This window comes from Hyla sarda, chromosome 7, assembly GCF_029499605.1.
Source record: "Hyla sarda isolate aHylSar1 chromosome 7, aHylSar1.hap1, whole genome shotgun sequence".
Classification (NCBI taxonomy): Eukaryota; Metazoa; Chordata; class Amphibia; order Anura; family Hylidae; genus Hyla; species Hyla sarda.
Genome location: NC_079195.1, coordinates 137,568,524 through 137,590,999, shown reverse-complemented (window position 1 = coordinate 137,590,999; position 22,476 = coordinate 137,568,524). Strand labels below are relative to the sequence as shown.

The following is a 22,476-nucleotide window of genomic DNA, read 5'->3' as shown; positions in this document are numbered from 1 at the left end:
GCAATAAAGCAGCTAGGTTTTACACGTGTGTGTGCGCTGGACAATCTTCTTTCCTTGTATAAATTGTATCTGTAACATATGAAAAGTCTTCCACATCATAGAGACACTTTAAGAAAACTCTACTTCATACCATTCATCTGTTATTCCTCTCAACAATCTACAGTGACCCCCCGACTTATGATGGCCCCGACATATGATCATTTCAACATATGATGGCCTCTCAGAGCCCATCGTATGTTGAAGGCAGCATCGACATATGATGCTGCTGTGTGTCGGGGCCATCGTACAAACAGCTATCTGACAGCGCTGACAACTTCAGCAACTGACAGATAGTTGTTTAATGTGCCCCGTGTGCCCCGTTCTGCCTCCTGTTACTCACATGCTGTCCTGCTAACTCACGCAGGCTTCCACTGTGAGCTCCATGTAAGCCCCGCCCCCCAGTGCAGCCATAGCCAATAGCCTGCAGCATCTTGCTGCAGGCATCCAATGAGCTGCTGGCTGCCCTTCCTTCCTTTTCTATAGAGCTGTATTCGGCAGGATCGTAATGGAGGACATTCTGTCTCCCCTGAAGGGATTTAAAGAACTGTGCAGTACTGTATGTGATGTCACACATCACATACAATACATATACACACTATACACCCCATACATCAATGTTTCCCTATCAGTGTGCCTCTAGCTGTTGCAAAACTATAAGTCCCAGCATGCCCAGACAGTCAATGGCTGTACATGCATGCTGGGAGTTGTAGTTGTGCAACAGCTGGAGGCACCCTGGTTTGTTAAACACTCCCCATACACTCCACATACAATGGTCATCCCAGAACCAATTAGCAGTTTCCCATAGAGATATGTATTCAACATACAATGGTTCCAAGGCCCCAGAACCAATTACCATTTTTACATAGACATATGTACTCGACATATGATGGTTTCAACATATGATGGTTCTCCTGGAACCAATTAATATCATATGTTGAGGGACCACTGTATTAATAAATTGACAACTGAGTGTCACCAGTTAAAGGTGTGTCCTTATATACTCTGACGCTGTTCAAATCGGTGCCAGACTGTGGTTACATACCCTGTTGAAAAATAGAATAGCAAAGCCCACTTGTCAATTTATTCCTGAGGTGGTTGACTTATCAGAGGGGTTCCCTCTCAAAATGTAACCGCCAAGATGTTCAACCGATTGCCCCAGGACCCTCTTACTCCTGTAATCCCCAGAAGAACAGCTGGTCTGGTGGGCAACATGATATGAATAGCCAACCCTGTAATAATACAAGGATGGTTAAGTATACTCATATGAGAGACACTTGTATAGGGAGAGACTGGGTATCAACCGCTACAGTGTCAATATGCCTTAACAAGGTATATATACAGGGCTTGTCTTCACAAGTAAAGCGCTTTGAATATCTAGGTAGAATGATAGAGGAATAGCACAATACAGAATTAATATATTTTTGAGAATGTAAGTATTTTGCAAAACCGGACATGTTAGGAGTACTGACAAATCTTCTTTAGGTCAAAAGACAATCACAGTTTCCATATTACCTTTCTCTCCAAAAATCCATCTTTTATGTAAACTGGTTGCAAAAAACACTGGTGACTGAGTGATGGACATGCAGAAGTCACTGATAGCGAGGTTGATGATAAACATGTTGGCTGGGGATCGAAGACTGCGACTTCTGTAAAAGGAGAAAAATAATCTATGATCACCAGAATACAGTGCAAACTGATATAACAGCAGCTGAATGGAGTCCGTTTGGCTATTATCCAGCCTATTGCCAAACAGTAGGCTTGCTTCTATCTCTGGGAGGAAATTAACATTGACCTTATTAATTGCTTTTAGGATTTAGGCTGAGTATGGGCTCAGTATGTTGAGCTTTAGGATCAGCAGCATTTTCTGTGTCTGATAAGATTAACATCCACTACCAAATATGCAGATTGCAATATGAAGATTAAATTTACATCAAATGTAATCTATCGTATTGATTCAAAGAATAGTCTATCTCTACAGTGCAGTTTGGCTGTTTGGATATAATGTATAGTTTTAGTATATGACAACAATTCATTTATTAGACATTGGATTAGCTGCCAGATGCAAGAGTTGCGATCTAGATTTGCGTTCACTATAAACTATAGACAAAAGTCCCTATTAGTGGCTGGATGCCTGCTGTAAACAAGCTTTAAGCATATGGATAAAGCACTGAGCACGGGTCACTCCTTAGACACACATTCCCTACTACACGGGGATGAGTACTGCAATGATTTTTTCTATGGGTCCAAATGACTCAATCAGCCAATGAGCGACCATGTGATTGTTTGTCAGCTGATCGCTGGGCCCATTACACAGAACAATGTGTAATAGGGTGCTAAGAGCATGAGTAGCTTCACCATAGATACAAAAAAGATTAGTTTGTCTGGTGCAAAGGAAAAAGGGAGCAACTTTTTAAATGATAGCTACACCCTAAATTGTTGATTTATTATTTATTTATTTATTCATGAGTGTAGCACACACATATATTGCTGCACTCTACAGAGGTTGTCATTACTTATTGGGGCTTATTATCTAAATTGACCTATCATTATGGTTTTCTATGTTCACAGGGTGAACATACAAACTCCATTTAGATTTTGTTTCTTGGTCAAAATGAATCCCAAGACCAAATGTTGCAAGGCAATAGTGCTAGCCACTGTGACACTGTCCCAGATTTACTTTCATCCTTTTGACAGTTTACTGTTGGTTTTTGCAACACAAACAACCTACAAAATTACAATTTTATCCCAAAATGTGGACATGTTAATGATTTATTCTTATAACCTTACAGATTTATTTTTGTAACCTACACACAAAAAAAAAATTCACCCATGTAGATAAATGAGGAAGTTTTTTAAGTTCAGTTCACACCTACATAGTATTAATTCCACATTAAGTATTATTCGTGCAACAATCCATTATCAGTTCCAAAATTCAGTAAAATGCATGAGAACAGAAAATGGATGAATGAGTAAATAAATAAATAAAATAATTATATAAATATTAAAGTACCTGCAGAAAGCATAGATGACCAGGAAATTACCTATTGTCCCTGTTATGCCTACTGCCAGGATCACAGCTCCAATAGTGTAATGTACATGATCTGGAACATCGGCTGTAGGGTAAGCATGATGTATAACTTCTCTAGGTGGTTCCTAATAAAGCCAGGAAATATTATAAATAACATCAAAATATTACACTTTTATTGTTAAATATTTAATAACATTTATAATATTTAATAACATACTTATAAAATAATTCACTGGTGATACTTAGATCTATACTTATATCCATAAGATAGAACAGGGGGAAGCAGCCTATGTTACCAAAGAAAAAATGTAAATGTATAACCTCCTATTAAGCTCCCAGGAGAATGAGAAAAGCAAAGTCAAATTGCAGAGGATAAGAGCCAAAATGTCTTTCTAGATATTTGGAGCTGATTGGATTTAGGGGTAGGGTCACATGTGCTGTATTTTGCTGTGTATCAGGGTACGTTCAGACCAGCGGATCCACAGTGTATTTTACGCTGCAGATCTGCCGCTGAAGGACCGCTGTTGGGTGCCTTTAGATGTGCTTGCTCGGGTTCGGCACTACTCGGAGCGGCAGCTCCACCTGCTCCCTGAGATGAGAGTATATTACACATGCGCACGGCGAATTTCACATCGCAGTGTGTCTGCTCGTAGCGGTGTATTGCTGCTCCGAGCAGGCACATCTAAAGGCACCATGTAGCAGTCCTTCGGTGGCGGATAAGCTCATCATCACCCTTATTCTGTGTATTTTCTGCAGCTGATTTTGCTACCCAATGACCTCAAAGGGTAGGAAAATGTGCAGCAGCATATATGCAGCAAAATAGGGCACATGTGACCCTTCCCTAAAAGTGTAACTGTCACACACCGATCAGGAGAAAAAAGCAGATAGAAATCTGCCAAGTCAAAAGTTTTTTTTCCAGGCCTGATTTCATCATCAAGCACTGACTGGATGAGAGCTGTGGTTTCATCCAACAAGGCCACAACTGATGTAGACACCAGAGGAGAAACTGTGGCTCCTGTGACAAAAGTATCAGAAATGTTCCTTACAGGAATCTGGTACCCTTGGTTTACCAAGATCTGCTTATAAGTGGTTAGCTGGTCTTGCCAAAATTGGCAGGTTTGGCCAAAAACAATGAAATGTATTTGACCAGTCTAACTTAACAGACAATAGTTGCGGCAGTTCAGAACCCTTGTGTCATGTCCAACATCCAAATGAATGTAATCAGTTCTATCAAATGTTTCCCTCCTATGCTTTTTCTACAGTGCCAGAGAAAAACTCAGATGGATACTGGACATATATAAAGGAGACCTACATATAATTAGATGCTACAATGCTTTGGAATAAAGGTACAGAATATTCATGCCACATGACATTTTTGACTGGACAAATCGGATTGCTTGCTTTATGTCAGATACAAGCCTTCAAAAGCTAAGGATCAACCTCTCATTGTAGGTCCTTGAAGTCCAACCCCTTTACCAGCTGTAAAATGTTTATAATGAATAACTTGTTTGATTCAACCCCTTAATGACAAAGCAAATTTCTTCCTCTGTGCAATTCTGCTCTATATTCTACATGGTGTGTCTCTAGCCATTTGCGAATATCTATCTATCTATCTATCTATATATATATATATATATATATATATATATACATATATTGATCAGTGAGATCTGTGCTCCACTGCTAGAGCCTACTCTCAGAAAGGTCTATCACTAGAAGATGTCAGGCAACTACGGAAGAACAGGTGAGGCCTGTCTCTGCGGTTAGAGTTACAATGGATCCCACCCTAAAGGACCCCTCCATAGACACCTAATACCCCCGAAACACTTTTCTTACTTTCCTATTGTCCAATATGGACTAATTCTGATACAAAACCGATTAACTCTATCACATGTATTCATAGGATTTATCATTTAGCCTATGATTATTTATTTTTACATTTTTTTGTATTTGCATGTATTGTAAATACTGTCTAAAACACCATTGTGGCATTTTCAGCATGACTTGGTGGTAGTCCAATAAGCTCAAGGCTAATTCTGCTAATGAATAAGCACTCTGTCTAATATTTCCTGAACGATAAGGGCAATTTCAAGTAAACAGATGCCATGGCCGTATTTCTATTGAGAAAATTTTTAAAGAGATACAAAATGCTTAAAAAAAAAAACGGGGCTTATGTTTTAAGTCCCATGCAAGTCAATGGGAAATATATGTTACTGCATAACTTCCAAACGGCTGGAGATATTTCAATAATACTTGGTCAAATGTTACTTATATGTCCACTTAAAATATAGGATAGTTAATTTAACCCGTAACTACCCCCATTTGTGAGGGTCGGGGTTTTTGTTTAAAGTCCCATGCAAATCAATGGGAAATGTATGTTCTCACATAACTTCAGTACGGCTGGAGATATTTCAATACCTGGAACACATATTACGGGTTGGGATATGAGGACGGGATAGGAGGTCGGGATAGGAGGTCGAGATAGGAGGTCGAGATAGGAGGTTGAGATAGGAGGACGGGATAGGAGGACGGGATAGGAGGACGGGATAGGAGGTCGAGATAGGAGGTCGGGACAGGAGGTCGGGACAGGAGGTTGGGATAGGAGGTTGGGATAGGAGGTCAAGATAGGAGGACTGGATAGGAGGACGGATAGGAGGTCGAGATAGGAGGGCGGGATAGGAGGTCGAGATAGGAGGTCGGGATAGGAGGTCGGGATAGGAGGACGGGATAGGAGGTAGGGATAGGAGGTAGGGACAGGAGGTCGGGACAGGAGGTCGAGATAAGAGGACGGGATAGGAGGTCGGGATATGGGGTTGGGATATGACAACAATATATGAGGACTGCATATGAAGTCAAAAGCTTCCTCCTTTGTTTATTTTCCTCCCCAACAAGGATTAGGAAGGAAAAACTGGGCAACGCCAGGTACTCAGCTAGTCTATATATATAAAACTCAAAGTGTGTGTGTGTGTGTGCATGTACGTGTGTGTGTATGTGTGTATGTTCCAGCATCATGTCCAAACCGCTAAAGATATTAACATGAAACTTGGCACACATGTTACTTATATGTCAACAACAAACATAGGATAGGTGATTTAATCCTTACTCACCCCCATTTGCCAGGGTCGGGGTTTTAGTTTAAAGTCCCATACAAGTCTATGGGAAATACAGTTTATGTTACTGCATAACTTCCAAACGGCTGAAGATATTTCGATAATACTTGATCACATGTTACTTATATGTCCACTTAAAATATAGGATAGTTAATTTAACCCTTAACTACCCCCATTTGTGAGGGTCAGGGTTTTTGTTTAAAGTCCCATGCAAATAAAAGGGATATGTATGTTCCCACATAACTTCCCTACGGCTGGAGATATTTCAATAATACACGGTACACATATTACTTATATGTCAATTAAAAAGATATGATAGTTAAATTAACCCTTACCTACACCCTTATAAGAAATATGGGTTTTTGTTTCAAGTCCCATGCAAGTATATGGGACTTCCAGTACCTTACTCCACAAGCTCCACTCTGCATCTCCTGGTTAATGTGTCAATCCGGCTTGCATGCTACACCCCATCTCACAAAGACACGCCCGTGTTTAAACCCCACCCCTTTTATTATCTATCCTTTTTGTGCATCGGTCTGGTTTGGAAATCACGCCCAGTCCCATAAAGCCACATCCCCTTCTATTTTCAGCTTACAATATCTTCATCATAAATCATTCCCACCTGAGGACAGGATATGAGGATGGGACATAAGGACGGGATAAGAGGACAGGATATGAGGATGGAATATAAGGACGGTATATGAGGTTGGGATATGAAGACAGGATGTGAGGACAGGATGTGAGGACGGGATATGAGGATGGGATATGAGGTCGGGATATGAGGACGGGATATGAGGACGGGATATGAGGTCGGGATATGAGGACGGTGTAACGCCGAGCACTCCCGGTTCCTCTCCTCCCCCGGAGCGCTCGCGGTGTTCTCCTCTTGTTCGCAGTGCCCCTGTCAGACTCGCTGACCGGGAGCGCTGCTCTGATTCACCCGGCGGGGATGCGATCCACGTGGCGGGACGTGCCTGCCCGCGGGTCGCATCCCGTTCTGTTTACCTGTCCCATCCTCTGTATGCTCAGTCCCAGCGCGCGCGGTCCCGCTCTCTAGGGCACGTGTGCGCTGGGTCTCTCAGTTTTAAAGGGCCAGTGCACCATTAGTTCGTGCCTGGCCCAATCAGTCTCCAATCACTCCCTACACATGAAAACCCATTTCCCCTTCATGTCCTCGCCAGATCTTGTTGCCCTTGTGCCAGTGAAAGCGTTTCTGTGAGCAATTGCCTGTGTATCCAGACCCTTGCTGTTTCCCCTGACTACGAACCGTTGCCACTTGCCCTGACCTTCTGCTACGTCTGACCTTGCCTTTGCCTTGTCCTTGTGTCCCGCGCCAGTCTCAGCCGCCAGAGGGGTTGAGTCGCTACCGGGTGGAACGACCTGGGGGTTACCTGCCACAGCAAGTCCATCCCGCTTTGCGGCGGGCTCTGGTGAAAACCAGTAACCTCTTAGATTCCGTTCTCCTGGTACGGCCCACGCCATCGCCTCTCTGGCACAGAGGATCCACTACCCGTGTCCTCCCCGCATACCAGTCCGGATCCTGACAGTAGATCCGGCCATGGATCCCGCTGTCCAGTATCGCTTACCTAACCTCTGTGGTCGCCCAGCAATCTCAGCAGATCGCCCAACAAGGACAACAGCTGGCTCAGCTGACTGCCATGCTACAGCAGCTTCTGCCTCCACAGCAGCAACCATCTCCTCCGCCAGCTCCAGCCTCTCCTCCGCAGCGAGTTGCCACTTCTAGACTTCGCCTGTCCCTACCTGATAAGTTTGATGGGGACTCTAAGCTGTAAATTGTGCCGTGGGTTCCTGACCCAGTGTTCCCTACACCTGGAGATGATATCGGACCAGTTTCCTACAGAACGGTCTAAGGTGGCGTTCGTGGTCAGGCCTGCTGTCTGGAAAGGCCTTGTCCTGGGCCACACGGCTTTGAGACCGCAATGATCCTGCCACTGCTACTATTCAGTCCTTCTTCTCCGAAGTACGCAGTGTCTTTGAGGAGCCAGGCCGGGCTTCCTCAGCTGAGACGACTCTATTGAATCTCGTCCAAGGGAGTTCTTCAGTGGGCGAATACGCCATACAATGAGGCCCTCTGCGCGACATTCAAGAAAGGTTTATCCAGCCACAATAAAGATGTTCTGGCCGCACGAGAGATTCCTGCTACTCTGTCTGAACTCATCTATTTGGCCACCCGCATTGACATGCGTTTCTCAGAAAGACGCCAGGAGCTTCACCAGGAAAAGGATATTGTTCGCACCAGGCAGTTTCCTCGCTTGGCACCTCTCTTCCAGAGTCCTTTGCAACCTGTTCCTGTGCCTTCCGCCGAGGAGGCTATGCAAGTGGATCGGTCTCGCCTGACCTAACAAGAGAGGACTCGCCGCAGGAACGAAAATTTGTGCCTGTACTGTGCTGGTACCGAACATTTCCTGAAGGACTGTCCTATTCGTCCTCCGCGTCAGGGAAATGCATGCACCTAGTTAACGTGGAAGAGGCGTTACTAGGTGTGAATTCATCCTCTCCACGACTGACTATACCTGTGCGGATTTCTCTACCCGCAAATACTTCCTTCTCCGCTGTGGCCTTTCTGGACTCAGGTTCAGCAGGAAATTTCATTGAAGCCTCACTCATCAACAGATTCTATATTCCTGTTACCCGTCTCGTCAAACCTTTCTTCATTTCATCAGTGAATGGAGAAAAACTGGACTGCACCGTGCGTTACCACACAGTACCTCTGCTCATAAGCATTGGAGTTCTCCATCATGAAAAGATTGATTTATTTGTATTGCCTAACTGTACCTCTGAAATCCTTCTTGGCTTACCTTGGCTCCAGCGTCACACACCTACTCTCGACTGGACCTCTGGGGACATTAAAAGTTGGGGATCTTCCTGCCACCAGCGATGTCTCAAGTCTGTTCCTACCTGCCAAGTCTCCATCGCAACACCTAAGGCCTATCAGGACTATTCTGAGTTTTTTTGTAAAAAGCAAGCAGAGGTCTTACCACCACACAGACCCTACGACTGCCCTATTGACTTGCTTCCTGGTACCACTTCGCCCCGTGGCAGGATTTACCCCCTCTCCGCTCCTGAAACGCAAGCCATGACTGAGTACATTCAGGAAAACCTAAAAAGAGGTTTTATCCGGAAATCTTCTTCCCCAGCCGGAGCTGGATTCTTCTTCATTGCCAAAAAAGATGGATCTCTACACCCTTGCATAGACTACCGCGTTCTTAATAAAATCACAGTGAAAAAACGCTATTCTCTGCCACTTATCTCTGAACTCTTTGACCGACTGCGCGGAGCAAACGTTTTTACCAAACTTGATCTAAGGGGCGCATATAACCTCATACAAATTTCTGAGGTTGACGAGTGGAAAACCGCATTTAACACTAGAGATGGACAATTTGAATATCTCGTCATGCCGTTTGGACTTTGCAATGCCTCTGCAGTCTTTCAAGATTTTGGTAATGACATTTTTCTGGACTTGCTGTATACTTGCGTTGTAGTCTACTTAGACGACATTCTAATTTTTTCCTCCAACCTAGAGGAACACCGTCTCCATGTCCGTCAAGTGCTCAAGCGTCTGCGTGAAAATCATATGTACGCCGAATTTGAAAAATGTCTTTTTGAACGCAGCAGCCTTCATTCCCTGGGATACTTGGTCTCTAGTCAAGGTCTTCAAATGGATCCAGATAAACTCTCCACGGTGTTGGATTGGCCACGCCCCTATGGACTCCGTGCTATCCAACGCTTTCTTGGATTCGCTAACTATTATCGTCAATTTATTCCCCACTTCTCCCCCATCGTTGCTCCTATTGTGGCACTGACTAAGAAAAACGCGAATCCAAGATCTTGGCCTCCCCAAGCAGAAGAAGCTTTTAACCGACTCAAGGCCGCCTTCGCCTCTGCACCGGTCCTGTCCAGGCCTGATCCTATGAAGCCTTTTTTCCTTGAGGTTGACGCCTCCTCGATCGGAGCTGGAGTCATTTTTCTACAAAAAACGGCTTCTGGGAAAAATATTACTTGTGGTTTTTTCTCCGAAACCTTCTCTCCTGCAGAGAAAAACTATTCTATTGGAGACTGTGAACTTTTGGCCATTAAGTTGGAGTGGAGACATCTCTTGGAAGGATCCATTCGTCCCATCACCATCTTCATGGACCATAAAAATTTATCTTACCTCCAGTCCGCCCAGCGATTAAATCCTCGCCAGGCTAGATGGTCCTTGTTTTTTGCCAGCTTCAATTTTGAAATACACTTCCATCCTGCTGACAAGAATGTCAGGGCTGATGCTCTATCATGTTCCACCGATGCCTCCGAGTCTGAAGCTCCTCTACAACACATTATACCTCCTGAGTGCCTGATCTCCTCTGCCCCAGCCTCTCTGGTGCAAATTCCTCCTGGAAAGACTTTTGTCCCTTCACTTCTTCGCCTCAAGATCCTCAAATGGGGCCACTCCTCTCTTTTGGCTGGCCATGCTGGAATCAAAAAATCCATCCAGTTACTTTCCCGACAATATTGGTGGTCTTCCTTGGAGAAGGATGTGACTGATTTTGTTCGGGCTTGTACAGTTTGTGCCTGTGATAAAACTTCTTGCCAGAAGCCTGCAGGTCTTCTCCTTCCTCTGCCAGTGCCTGAACTGCCATGGTCCCATATTGCTATGGACTTCATCACTGACCTCCCATCCTCTCACGGCAACACAGTCATTTGGGTGGTCATTGATCGTTTTTCTAAAATGGCTCATTTTGTCCCTCTGCCAGGTCTTCTTTCCGCGCCAGAGTTGGCAAAACAATTTTTTCTTCAAATTTTTCGTCTCCACAGGCTTCCCACGCACTTCGTCTCTGACAGAGGCGTCCAATTTGTTTCTAAATTCTGGAGGGCACTCTTCAGTCAATTAAAAATCAAATTAAATTTTTCATCTGCTTACCACCCACAATCCAACGGTCAAGTGGAAAGAGTGAATCAGATTATTGGTGACTACCTGCAACATTTTGTTTCTTCCCGTCAAGATGATTGGGTCGACCTTCTGCCTTGGGCCGAATTCTCTTACAATTTTAAAACTCTGAATCTTCTTCTAAGTTTCCATTTTTTGTGGTGTACGGCTGTCACCCTCTCCCCCTCCCCCCCCCCCATGCCCACTTCTTCTGGAGTTCCTGCCGTGGATGAGCTGACTCAAAATTTCTCCTCTGTCTGGCGTGACACTCGAAAGTCTCTTCTATTGGCATCTTCCCGTATGAAGAGTCACGCCAACAAAAAGAGAAGGGTTCCTCCTGTTTTTTCCCCCGATGACAAGGTATGGCTTTCTGCTAAGTACATATGATTCCGGGTACCCAGTTACAAGTTGGGCCCTCGATTTTTAGGTCCATTCAAAGTCAAAAAACAAATTAACCCTGTCTCTTATCAACTTCCTCTTCCTCCCTCTCTCCATATCCCTAATTCTTTCCATGTTTCTTTGCTCAAGCCTGTTGTTTTTAATCATTTTTCTCCCAAGGTCACTGTTCCTGCTCCTCTCTGGCTCCTCCGATGTATTCTCTGTGAAGGAGATCCTCGCCTCTAAAGTTGTCCGAGGTAAAAGATTTTTTCTAATTGACTGGGAGAATTGTGGTCCTGAAGAGAGGTCCTGGGAGCCTGAGACCAATATTTTGGACAAGGAGCTCACCCATAAATTCCTTGGTTCCAAAAAGAGGGGGAGACCTAAAGGGGGGGGTTCTGTAACGCCGAGCACTCCACGGTGTTCTCCTTTTGTCCGCAGAGCCCCAGTCAGACTCGCTGACTGGGAGCGCTGCTCTGATTCCCCCGGCGGGGATGCGATCAGCATGGCGGGACGTGCCTGTCCGCGGGTTGCATCCCGTTCTGTTTACCTGCCCCGTCCTCTGTCTGCTCAGTCCCGGCACGTGCGGTCCCGCTCTCTGGGGCGCGCGCTCGCCGGGTCTCTCAGATGTAAAGGGCCATTAGTTGGTGCCTGGCCCAATCAGTCTCCAATCACTCCCTACACATAAAAACCCACTTCCCCTTCCTGTCCTCGCCGGATCTTGTTGCCCTTGTGCCAGTGAAAGCGTTTCTGTGAGCCATTGCCTGTGTATCCAGACCTTTGCTGTTGCCCCTGACTACGAACCGTTGCCACCTGCCCTGACCTTCTGCTACGCCTGACCTTGCCTTTGCCTTGTCCTTGTGTCCCATGCCAGTCTCAGCCGCCAGAGGGGTTGAGTCGCTACCGGGTGGAATGACCTGGGGGTTACCTGCCGCAGCAAGTCAATCCCGCTTTGCGGAGGGCTCTGGTGAAAACCAGTAACTTCTTAGATTCCGTTCTCCTGGTATGGCCCACGCCATCGCCTCTCTGGCACAGAGGATCCACTACCCGTGTCCTCCCCGCATACCAGTCCGGATCCTGACAGACAGGTTATGAGGACGGGATAGGAGGTCAGAATAAAATGTCAGGATAAAAGGTCGAGATATGAGGATGGGATAGGAGGTCAGGATAAGAGGTCGGTATAAGAGGTCGGGATAAGAGGTCGAGATATGAGGATGGGATATGAGGTCGGGATATGAGGACGGGATATGAGGACGGGATATGAGGATGGGATATAAGGACGGTATATGAGGTTGGAATATAAAGACAAGATGTGAGGAATGGATATGAGGACAGGATATTAGGTCGGGATATGAGGTGGGATATGAGGTTGAGATAGGAGGATGGGAAATGAGGTCAAGATAGGAGGTCAGGATATGAGGATGGGATATGAAGTCGGGATAGGAGGTCAGATAGGAGGACAGGATATAAGGTCGAGATATGTGGATGGGATAGGAGATCAGGATATGAGGTTGAGATATGATGACGGGATGTGAGGACGGGATGTGAGGTCGGGATATGAGGATGGGACATGAGGTTGGGATATGACAACAATATATGAGGACGGGATATGGAAAGCTTCCTCCTTTGAGGAAGGAAAAACCAGGCAATGCCGAGTACTCAGCTAGTATATATATATATATATATATATATATATATATATATATATAGTTAGTAGAGTACATTTTCGCATGCACTCAACAGTCAGCCTGAAACAGTCATGAACTCTGGTGAAGTAGCAAACAAAGGTTTTTTTCAGACTTGTAAACAAAAGAAGGCTCAGTCACAAATGCGACCTAGAGCCTGGAATGCCCCAAAATGACCTTCTACCCTAAATGAGGATACCAGCACTATTAAGGATGTGTGATATTTGGGGGGGGGGGGGGAGGGTTGTTATGTCTCTGATCATCTTGATATGCCTACTACTAGATATTGATGATAACTGCTGACACCGCTTTACTAAATATGCATTCTAATTCTGGCTCCAGTTACAAAAATATTATTCAATTGGAAAAAGCACAAAGATAAACAACATAAGTGGCATAGACATCATTTAGGAGACAAAGATTATCAGAATTTATTGAATATAGGAAAGACTTAAATACCTATCACCTCATATCAACTCCAAAACATAATAGGAGTAAAGAAAACATTTCTTACATATATATAATTAGGAAAATTAAAACATTTCCATCTAATTATAAACATGATTTTATAGCAATAAAGCTTTTGCCCTGGATGACAGGAGTCAGCAGCAATGAATGATCACTATTTTGACAGCTCTGTGAGACTTCTAAGACCTTCTAAGCTGGAAAAGTCTTTTGTGTGGGGAGAATTTAACCCCTTAAGGTTTTCCAGTTTTTGCACTTTCGTTTTTTCCTCCTCACCTTTTAAAAATCATAACCCTTTAAATTTTCCACCTAAAAATCCATATTATGGCTTATTTTTTGCGTCACCAATTCTACTTTGCAGTGACATTAGTCATTTTACCCAAACATTCACGGCGAAACGGAAAAAAAATAATTGTGCGACAAAATCGAAGAAAAAACTTCATTTTGTAAATTTTGGGGGCTTCTGTTTCTACGCAGTGCATATTTCGGTAAAAATGACACCTTATAATTATTCTGTAGGTCCATATGGTTAAAATGATACCCTAATTATATAGGTTTGATTTTGTCGTACTTCTGGAAAAAATCATAACTACATGCAGGAAAATGTATACGTTTAAAAATGTAATCTTCTGACCCCTATAACTTTTTATTTTTCCATGTACAGGGCGGTATGAGGACAAATTTTTTGTGCCGTGATCTGAAGTTTTTATCGGCGGGATTTTTGTTTTGATCTGACTTTTTGATCACTTTTTATTAATTTTTTAATGGTATAAAAAGTGACCAAAAATATACGCTTTTTTGGACTTTATAATTTTTTGCGCATACGCCATTGACCGTGCGGTTTAATTAATGATATATTTTTATAGTTCGGACATTTACGCACGTGGTGATACCACATATGTTTATTTATTTTTTTATTTACACTGTTTTATTTTTTTTATGGGAAAAGGGGGGTGATTCAAACTTTTATTAGGGAAGGGGTTAAATGACCTTTATTAACACTTTTTTTTCCTTTTTTTTTGCAGTGTTATAGGTCCCATAGGGACCTATAACACTGCTCACACTGATCTTTTACACAGATCACAGGCGTGTATTAACACGCCTGTGATCAGTGTTATCGGCGCTTGACTGCTCCTTCCTGGATCTCAGGCACGGAGCAGTCATTCGTCGATCGGACACCGAGGAGGCAGGTAAGGGCCCTCCCGGTGTCCTGTAAGCTGTTTGGGATGCCGCGATTTCACCGCAGCGGTCCCGAACAGCCCGACTGAGCAGCCAGGATATCTTCACTTTCACTCTAGAAGCGGCGGTCAGCTTTGATCGGTGATGTGTGGTATTAGCCGCGGGTCCCAGCCGTTGATGAGCGCCGGGACCGACGCAATGTGATGCGGGGTAGCAGCTCGACCCCGCTTCATATCGCGGGAGCCGACGGAGGACGTAAATATACGTCCTGCGTCGTTAAGGGGTTAAATGCAGTGAACATTGTTGCTGTTATCTTACATCATGATAGATGTTAATATATTAGTTGTAATGTAAGGTAGAAGCACACTGTGTATTAGGGAGCATGTCATAGGATGAAGTAGTAGTTGTAAGATGAAGTAGCAGTAACAACAAAAGCAAACTCTATTTTCAGTGTGATCTTTCTGGCACCTTTCTGGTGTGACCTTTCTGTGTGAGACATTCATATTAATTCTTTATAAGAAGCTATAACCTCTTCTTGCAGATTAACCATTTACAAGCAGCTATGTCCCCCTCTAGCATAATAATTATTTACTGATAACTACAGTGGGGCAAAAAAGTATTTAGTCAGCCACCAATTGTGCAAGTTCTCCCACTTAAAAAGCAGAGAGAGGCCTGTAATTTTCATCATAAGTATACCTCAACTATGAGAAATATAATGAGAAAAAAAATCCATAAAATCAAAATGTCTGTCTGATTTTTAAAGAATTTATTTGCAAATTATGGTGGAAAACTAAGTAGTTTGCCACCTACATACAAGCAAGATTTCTGGCTCTCACAGACCTGTAACTTCTTCTTTAAGAGTCTCCTCTCTCCTCCACTCATTACCTATATTAATTGCACCTGTTTTTACTTGTTACCAGTATAAAAGACACCTATCCACAACCTCAAACAGTCACACTCCAAACTCCACTTTGGCCAAAACCAAAGAGCTGTCAGAGGACACCAGAAACAAATCTGTAGACCTGCACCAGGCTGGGAAGACTGAATCTGCAATAGGCAAGCAACTTGGTGTAAAGAAATCAACTGTGGGAGCAATTATTAGAAAATGGAAGACATACAAGACCACTGATAATCTCCTTCAATCTGGGGCTCCACGCAAGATCTCACCCCGTAGTGTAAAAATGATCACAAGAACGGTGAGCAAAAATCCCAGAACCACACAGGGGACCAAAGTAACAAAGGCTACCATCAGTAACACACTACGCCGCCAGGGACTCAAATCATGCAGTGCTAGAAGTGTCCCCCTGCTTTAGCCAGTACATGTCCAGGCCCGTCGGAAGTTTGCTAGAGAGCATTTGTATGATCCAGAAGAGGATTGGGAGATGTCCTATCGTCAGATTAAACCAAAGTAGAACTTTTTGGCAAAACTCAACTCGTCATGTTTGGAGGACAAAGAATGCTGAGTTGCATCCAAAGAACACCATTCCTACTGTGAAGAATGTGGGTGGAAACATCATGCTTTGTGGCTACTTTTCTGCCAAGGGACCAGGACGACTTATCCATGTAAAGGAAAGAATGAATGGGGCCATGTATCATGAGACTTTGCGTGAAAAACCTCCTTTCATCAGCAAGGACATTGAAGATGAAACGTGGTTGGGTTTTTCAGCATGACAATGTCCCAAACACATGACATGACAATGATTTTATGGATTTTTTTTCTCATTATGTCTCTCATAGAAGAGGTATACCTATAATGAAAATTACAGGCCTCTCTCATCTTGCACAATTGGTAGCTGACTAAATACTTTTTTGCTACACTGCATATACTCTTTTTGCTGTTTAACCTTTTACAAGCACAGATGTCCCCCTGTAGCAGAATAACTCTTTACTGCATAATCATCCAGGAAATCTTATTACATGGTTGAGGAGAAATATTTAGTATGAAGTAAAGTGCAGACCTGCTTTTGTTAATTCGCTGCCCATTAGTACATTGGTAAATAGTTCTCTAGTGTTGTACGTTCTAGAATGTATAGGAAAAATAGGTGAATTGATACCCCCATGTATACTATTGGCTTCAGATCTGAACACAATGATCCTCTTTGCCATTCAGATGAAGAGAATCTCACCAGATTGTGATCTTTCATAGCTTAAATGACCTGCTACCCCATAATACTGAGGGAAATCATGGGATGTGCTAATTATACGAATTTAAAGAAAATTTGTGTACTGTAATTTAAAGCATTTTTCTGAACCAATATATTGGCCCTCATTTACTAAGAGTGTTGTGTAGGTTTCTTTGTGGGTTTTAATTCCCTACAATTTATTTTCCACTGTATTTGCTAAGGTTTCCCTACATTTTCCACTTTCCCTACATTTAGCTTTTTTTACACATGCTCTGATCTGTCTGGATTTCCTCAGCTGAAATCCACCACATTTTCTGTGGAAACCTTCGTAAATATGTTGGCTTTTTGTGAAAATGTTGAGAACACGCAACTTTTCGGGGACCACACACCCTTTCCCAGCGGCCACCCCCCTTTTTGAGATTTTCTTAGCAAAATGGAGAGTTAGTCTGGGTTTTTTTTTTTATTCCGGCGCTAAATCTGGTGCAGACAGAATTTCTGCTGCAATGCGACAGAATCTGGCGCACAACCCAACAAAACATGTCAGGTTATCTTTTTATAGATAGATAGATACTAGGGATAAATACAGCACACCAGCATATCCTGCAAAAAAACTTGGATTTTATTTTAACAAGTGTTAAGTTAGGCTGGGTTCGCGTATGTCCGGCATCCGGCATAGGTGAACTCAGCCTAGATCTCGATGCGACTGATGCCACAACTGATGACATGACTGATGACAACGTGCATCAGTTGTCATCAGTTGTATGGCATTCGGTGTCCATTATTTCTGGACGCCAGACAGGGGAACGCAGCATTCAAATGAATGAGATCAGTTCTAGCATCAGTTTCCCTCCGATGCACGCAGAGGGAAACTATGCCAGACGCTGGACATATGTGAACACAGCCTTACAGGCAATATTTCTGCTGGATCACCTTGCTATTATCAAACAACAATAAGTTAAATATTGAGATATTTAATAAAATCCATTAACATTATTAGCTAAATATTGTAACATGCAGTGAATAAATATAATCACAAAAACATACATTCAGTGTAGGTATAAGGTGCCAAGATAATTGCAGTGTTAATAATATATAAAATATTTTTTAATTTCATTGATCACTTGGATGATGTACAGCTGAAAGTAATTGATCTTATCAGAATATTGTTGGTGACCATTCACTCACCATGATACAAAGAGCATCAGCCATTGCATAAGTCAGTGTGGAGCAAAACATCATACACACACTGTAAACTATGAGATAATTCTGAGCCAATCGTCCAATGTGTCCCTAGCAACCCATGTCCGCAGCTCAGTAAAGCCGGAGCGTTAGGAGCATTAGCGCTGGCAGATATGTAAACTAAGGGCATCACGTCAGTATACATAAAAGGATAATGGTTGGGTGAGTCATGTTGTCTGTAGCTTTTTAATCGTATAAATTAAACCCACTTTTTTTTTTGCAGAATTTGCTGGTGTGCTGCAGTTATTCTATTGCTAAACTGAGATTCTGTGATCAGGATTCCAATACCTGCTTGCACCCTTGCATGCCTCTAGTTTCCTTGCATGTTTCACCAGACTTAGGGTCTGTTCACATGGCAGAATTTCCACTTGCGGAATTCCGCCTCAAATTAAAGCACATAGACTTCTATGGGATTCCGCACTCCCATTCACACTTCTGAATTTCCGCTTGTGTCTTAGTATAATAAACTATTAGCAGGAGAGGAATGTAAATGGGTAGAAGCTGCTCTTCCCAAAGACAAAGAAAAAATAACTAGTGTTTTTGTCCATCTCAGTGACATACCCACACCACTCCAGCAGCCACACTGCTACTATGGTTAACAAAAAAATAATCTCTTAATCGTCTTGATCAGTAAAGGCATTCCAACGTTATTACCAACTTAAGAGACACAGGTCAGATTTTTTAAAATGAGGCTTGGTCATTAAGGTCAAAACAGGCTGCTTCTTTAAGGGGTTGACTCTTTACCATAAAGCCAAATGCTGAAGGTTAAGAGGGTGGTGAACAATGAGCTATTACTAGAAGATGCTAGATAAATTGATGACAAGGGAAGCAGTGTTACATTCTTGTTAGGCTGCATTCACATCACGTATGCAGCCTACAGCTGCCAAGTCCGACTGGGAATTTTCAAAACCGGGCGCTCCTGTATACCAGCCAGACCCGCGCAGCTTCTCATTCACTTTAATGAGCCAACCTGAGTCAGATAGTGACTCCGTTCGGCTCATTTTTGCCCTGTATCCGGTATTGTGACCGGACCTAAAACCATAGTATACCATGGTTTTAGATCCAGTTACAAAACCGGATACTGGGCAAAAATTAACCAACGAGAGTCACTATCTGACTCCGGTCGGCTCATTAAAGTGAATGAGAAGCTGCGCAGGTGTGGCTAGGATACGGGAGCACCCAGTTTTGAAAATTCCCAGCCGGAACCGCCAGCCGTGGGCTTCAAATTTGATGTGAATGCAGCCTTATAATGGGCACAGTGGGAAAGATTATCCCATAGAAACCAATCAGATTGTTTTTTTTTTTCATTTTTAAAAATTTATAAAAGAGGTGATCTGATTGGTTGCTATGGACAGCTGGACAACTTTTCCTCAGGGCAGGTTTTGATAAATGTCACCAGTGACTCTATTGCCAAGATTATCAATAGGCATTTGCACATTCTTCAAAATAGCTTTGGACATATATAAGAAGATTACATTCAAATGTAATCTTATGTCATAAAGATTCTTCAATAACCTCATGGATAGATTAGTACACACTGAGCTATAGAGAGAAAGCAGAGGTAAAACAGTCTTTTTATCCACTCCAAAAAACTGTTATTTGCCTACAAATGTTGAAAGGATCCCCATTTTTGAATCCATTGACAGGGCATAGAGACAGTGGTATCTCCAGATTTCAAGTTTTGGGGGGCACACTGGGGGCCAAGACACAAGGAAGGGGGTGGGAAATTATGACAATGCTACATTTTCACACTGCCCTTCTCCTTATATACCAGTAGATAAGAAGGAATATTATCACTGTATCACCATCAAACTGTTACTGACCAAATCCTGTATACTGAAACCAATATTACTAATAATACCAGTATACAAGGAAGAATAATATCACCATACATATAAAAAAGAAAAACATTCTCACCAGGCTCCGGTGCGGTCCATGACCTCTCCTCTCTTCTGCTCTTCTCTTCTTGTCTGTGCATGATGATGACGTCACTCATGCGCTGAAGCGAACAGGAAGGGCACTCGGGCCTCTTGTGGTTGCATGTGTCGACAGCCACAAGAGTGATCGGCAGGGCAAGGAGCCAATGGCTCTGCGCTCTGTCAAAAAGGGCTGCATTAAACTATAGGCCACAGTGAAACTGTGGTAAGTTTCACTGCCGCTGCATAGGAAGGTGATGGCTGACTGGAGGGGGAGGCACACAGGGGGGGGGCACAGAGTAATGTTGGGGGTGCCCCTCTGAACCCCCCCCCCCCTTAGCGACGCCCCTGAATAGAAATACATTCAGACACTATCATTCTTGCAACTATGTCTGGACGATATATCTACTTATGTGTCCATGTAAATTGTCAGATGACATGGGGGAGATTTATCAAAACTTGTGCAGAGGAAGAGTGGAGCATTTGCCTATAGCATCCAATCAGCTCACTTCTTTCATTTTTTAAAGAGGCCAATGAAAAACAAAAGAAGCAACTTTTCCTCATCACAGGTTTTGATAAATTTCCCCCATGGAGTCTAAAGAACCACATCAACAATTGTACATACAGTATTTGGAACAAGAAAATAGACCCCCCTGTCTTCAAACATTTTGTGGAGGTAGGGCACACAGAGAGAAACCTGTGAGTTATGGTCATTGACATGAAAAATAGAAAAGTTTTTCTTATTTTACATGATTATCCCACATTCTTTCCAAGGTCCTTGCTTGTTTACACTGAGAATATAGCTACGCTGAGCTGGGCACCTTCATTATCAATGCTATGAACAAATGTACTTTATTTTTTATTTAATTTTTTGAGCCAGGACCACTTCCAGGGACAAGCAAATGTTTTGAAGCTTTGAATGTATTATCTTATGAGCTAAAAGGTATAAACCTCACAAATACAGAAAAGCCAATCGGTTCCAATGTGGCTCATTCATTTCCTTTACCGGTGGGACTGTATTTGCAGAATGTAATACAATTGAAGACAAAATGCTTAAATATGGATCGATTATCTTCCACAGGCCTCTATTATCTTATTTGCAGCTTTGTAAAATCTACCTATTATCAAGATGCTGAAGATGCGACTTTTAACTTTGCTCATTTCAAATTTATAACACTGGCTGGTTTTGAAGAAAATTTATGGAGGCCCATTCCTCACGGACTGTGCCAAATGAAGCAATGTATCTTCTTTCCTGTATATTTTATGGTGGATTAACTATCATTTGATCATTATATTTTACAAACTCATCAAACATATGTATACTTTATCTTATATATACATTTTCTAGAGAAAAATATCACTGCCAGTCATAACATATCAATGTAAGGGAATTAAATCTCCTTAACACTTTTGACACTGAACTAAATCTCTGATCTTCTAAGAAGATCTATGCCCGGAAAAATTAGAAGTCTTGACTCATCCAATGTGATGAGATCAGCGCACTGCAATCATGGTGATGGCTTTCATTAAATGACAGCTGCTTCAATCCTTTTTATATTAAAGAGCTTTTTCCATAGTTAATTTGATTCTTACATAATGTTATATGCACATAAAATTATAAGAATAATGTTGTTTAAAAATTAAGGAAATGTATTTTTAAATTGAATATCAGCCTTACAATGTTTGTCTATGCTTTAAAAATTCAGTACTACAAGTAAAAATATATGTTATGTGTAACAGATATATAGAAAGGGGAAATGGGGCAATTGCACTGGGACCTCCATCCAACCTATATGTCATGTATACATTTCTTGAATGCAATGTATTCAAAACAAGAGATGTCAGACTATAAAAAGGTCAATTATAATTAACTCCTTAACGACACAGACAATTTTGGCCTTGAGGACACATTCAAAGGTTTACCACTTTTCATGTTTATGTAACTTTGTGGACATTTTTTATTTGTAATGTGACCAAAAATCTGCAATTTTAGACTTTGGTATTTTTTTACGTTTACACCTTCACCATCATATTATATTTTAATGCAAAACAGGTTGTCGTTCAGCTCACCACCGCCGCCTCCGTGCACGGACTCGTGCGGACACCACGAGAACAGTCAATAGTAGAAAAGGATTGTCCAACACTGTAAGCACGATGCAAAGATGGTTTATTATAAAATCACACAGCAAACAGCAACAGGGATCATGAAGTGACGCGTTTCAGTGACCTTAGTCATACGCTGAAACGCGTCACTTCATGATCCCTGTTGCTGTTTGCTGTGTGATTTTATAATAAACCATCCTTGCATCGTGCTTACAGTGCTGGACAATACTTTTCCATTATATTTTAATAGTTCAGCCATTTTGGCATGCAGCAATACCAAATTT

At 42.6% G+C, this 22,476-nt stretch overlaps 1 protein-coding gene across 1 annotated transcript in view; it reads right to left on the bottom strand.

Annotated features, from left to right (window-relative positions):
- Positions 1-22,476, bottom strand: part of OPN4 (opsin 4) — a 136,470-nt gene that overhangs the window by 98,475 nt on the left and 15,519 nt on the right. The window contains exons 2-3 of the mRNA XM_056530800.1: positions 3,050-3,192; positions 1,552-1,685 (exon numbers count right to left, since the gene is read on the bottom strand). Of these exons, the coding sequence (XP_056386775.1) occupies positions 1,552-1,685; positions 3,050-3,192 (277 nt within the window). The remainder of the gene's footprint in view (positions 1-1,551; positions 1,686-3,049; positions 3,193-22,476) is intronic.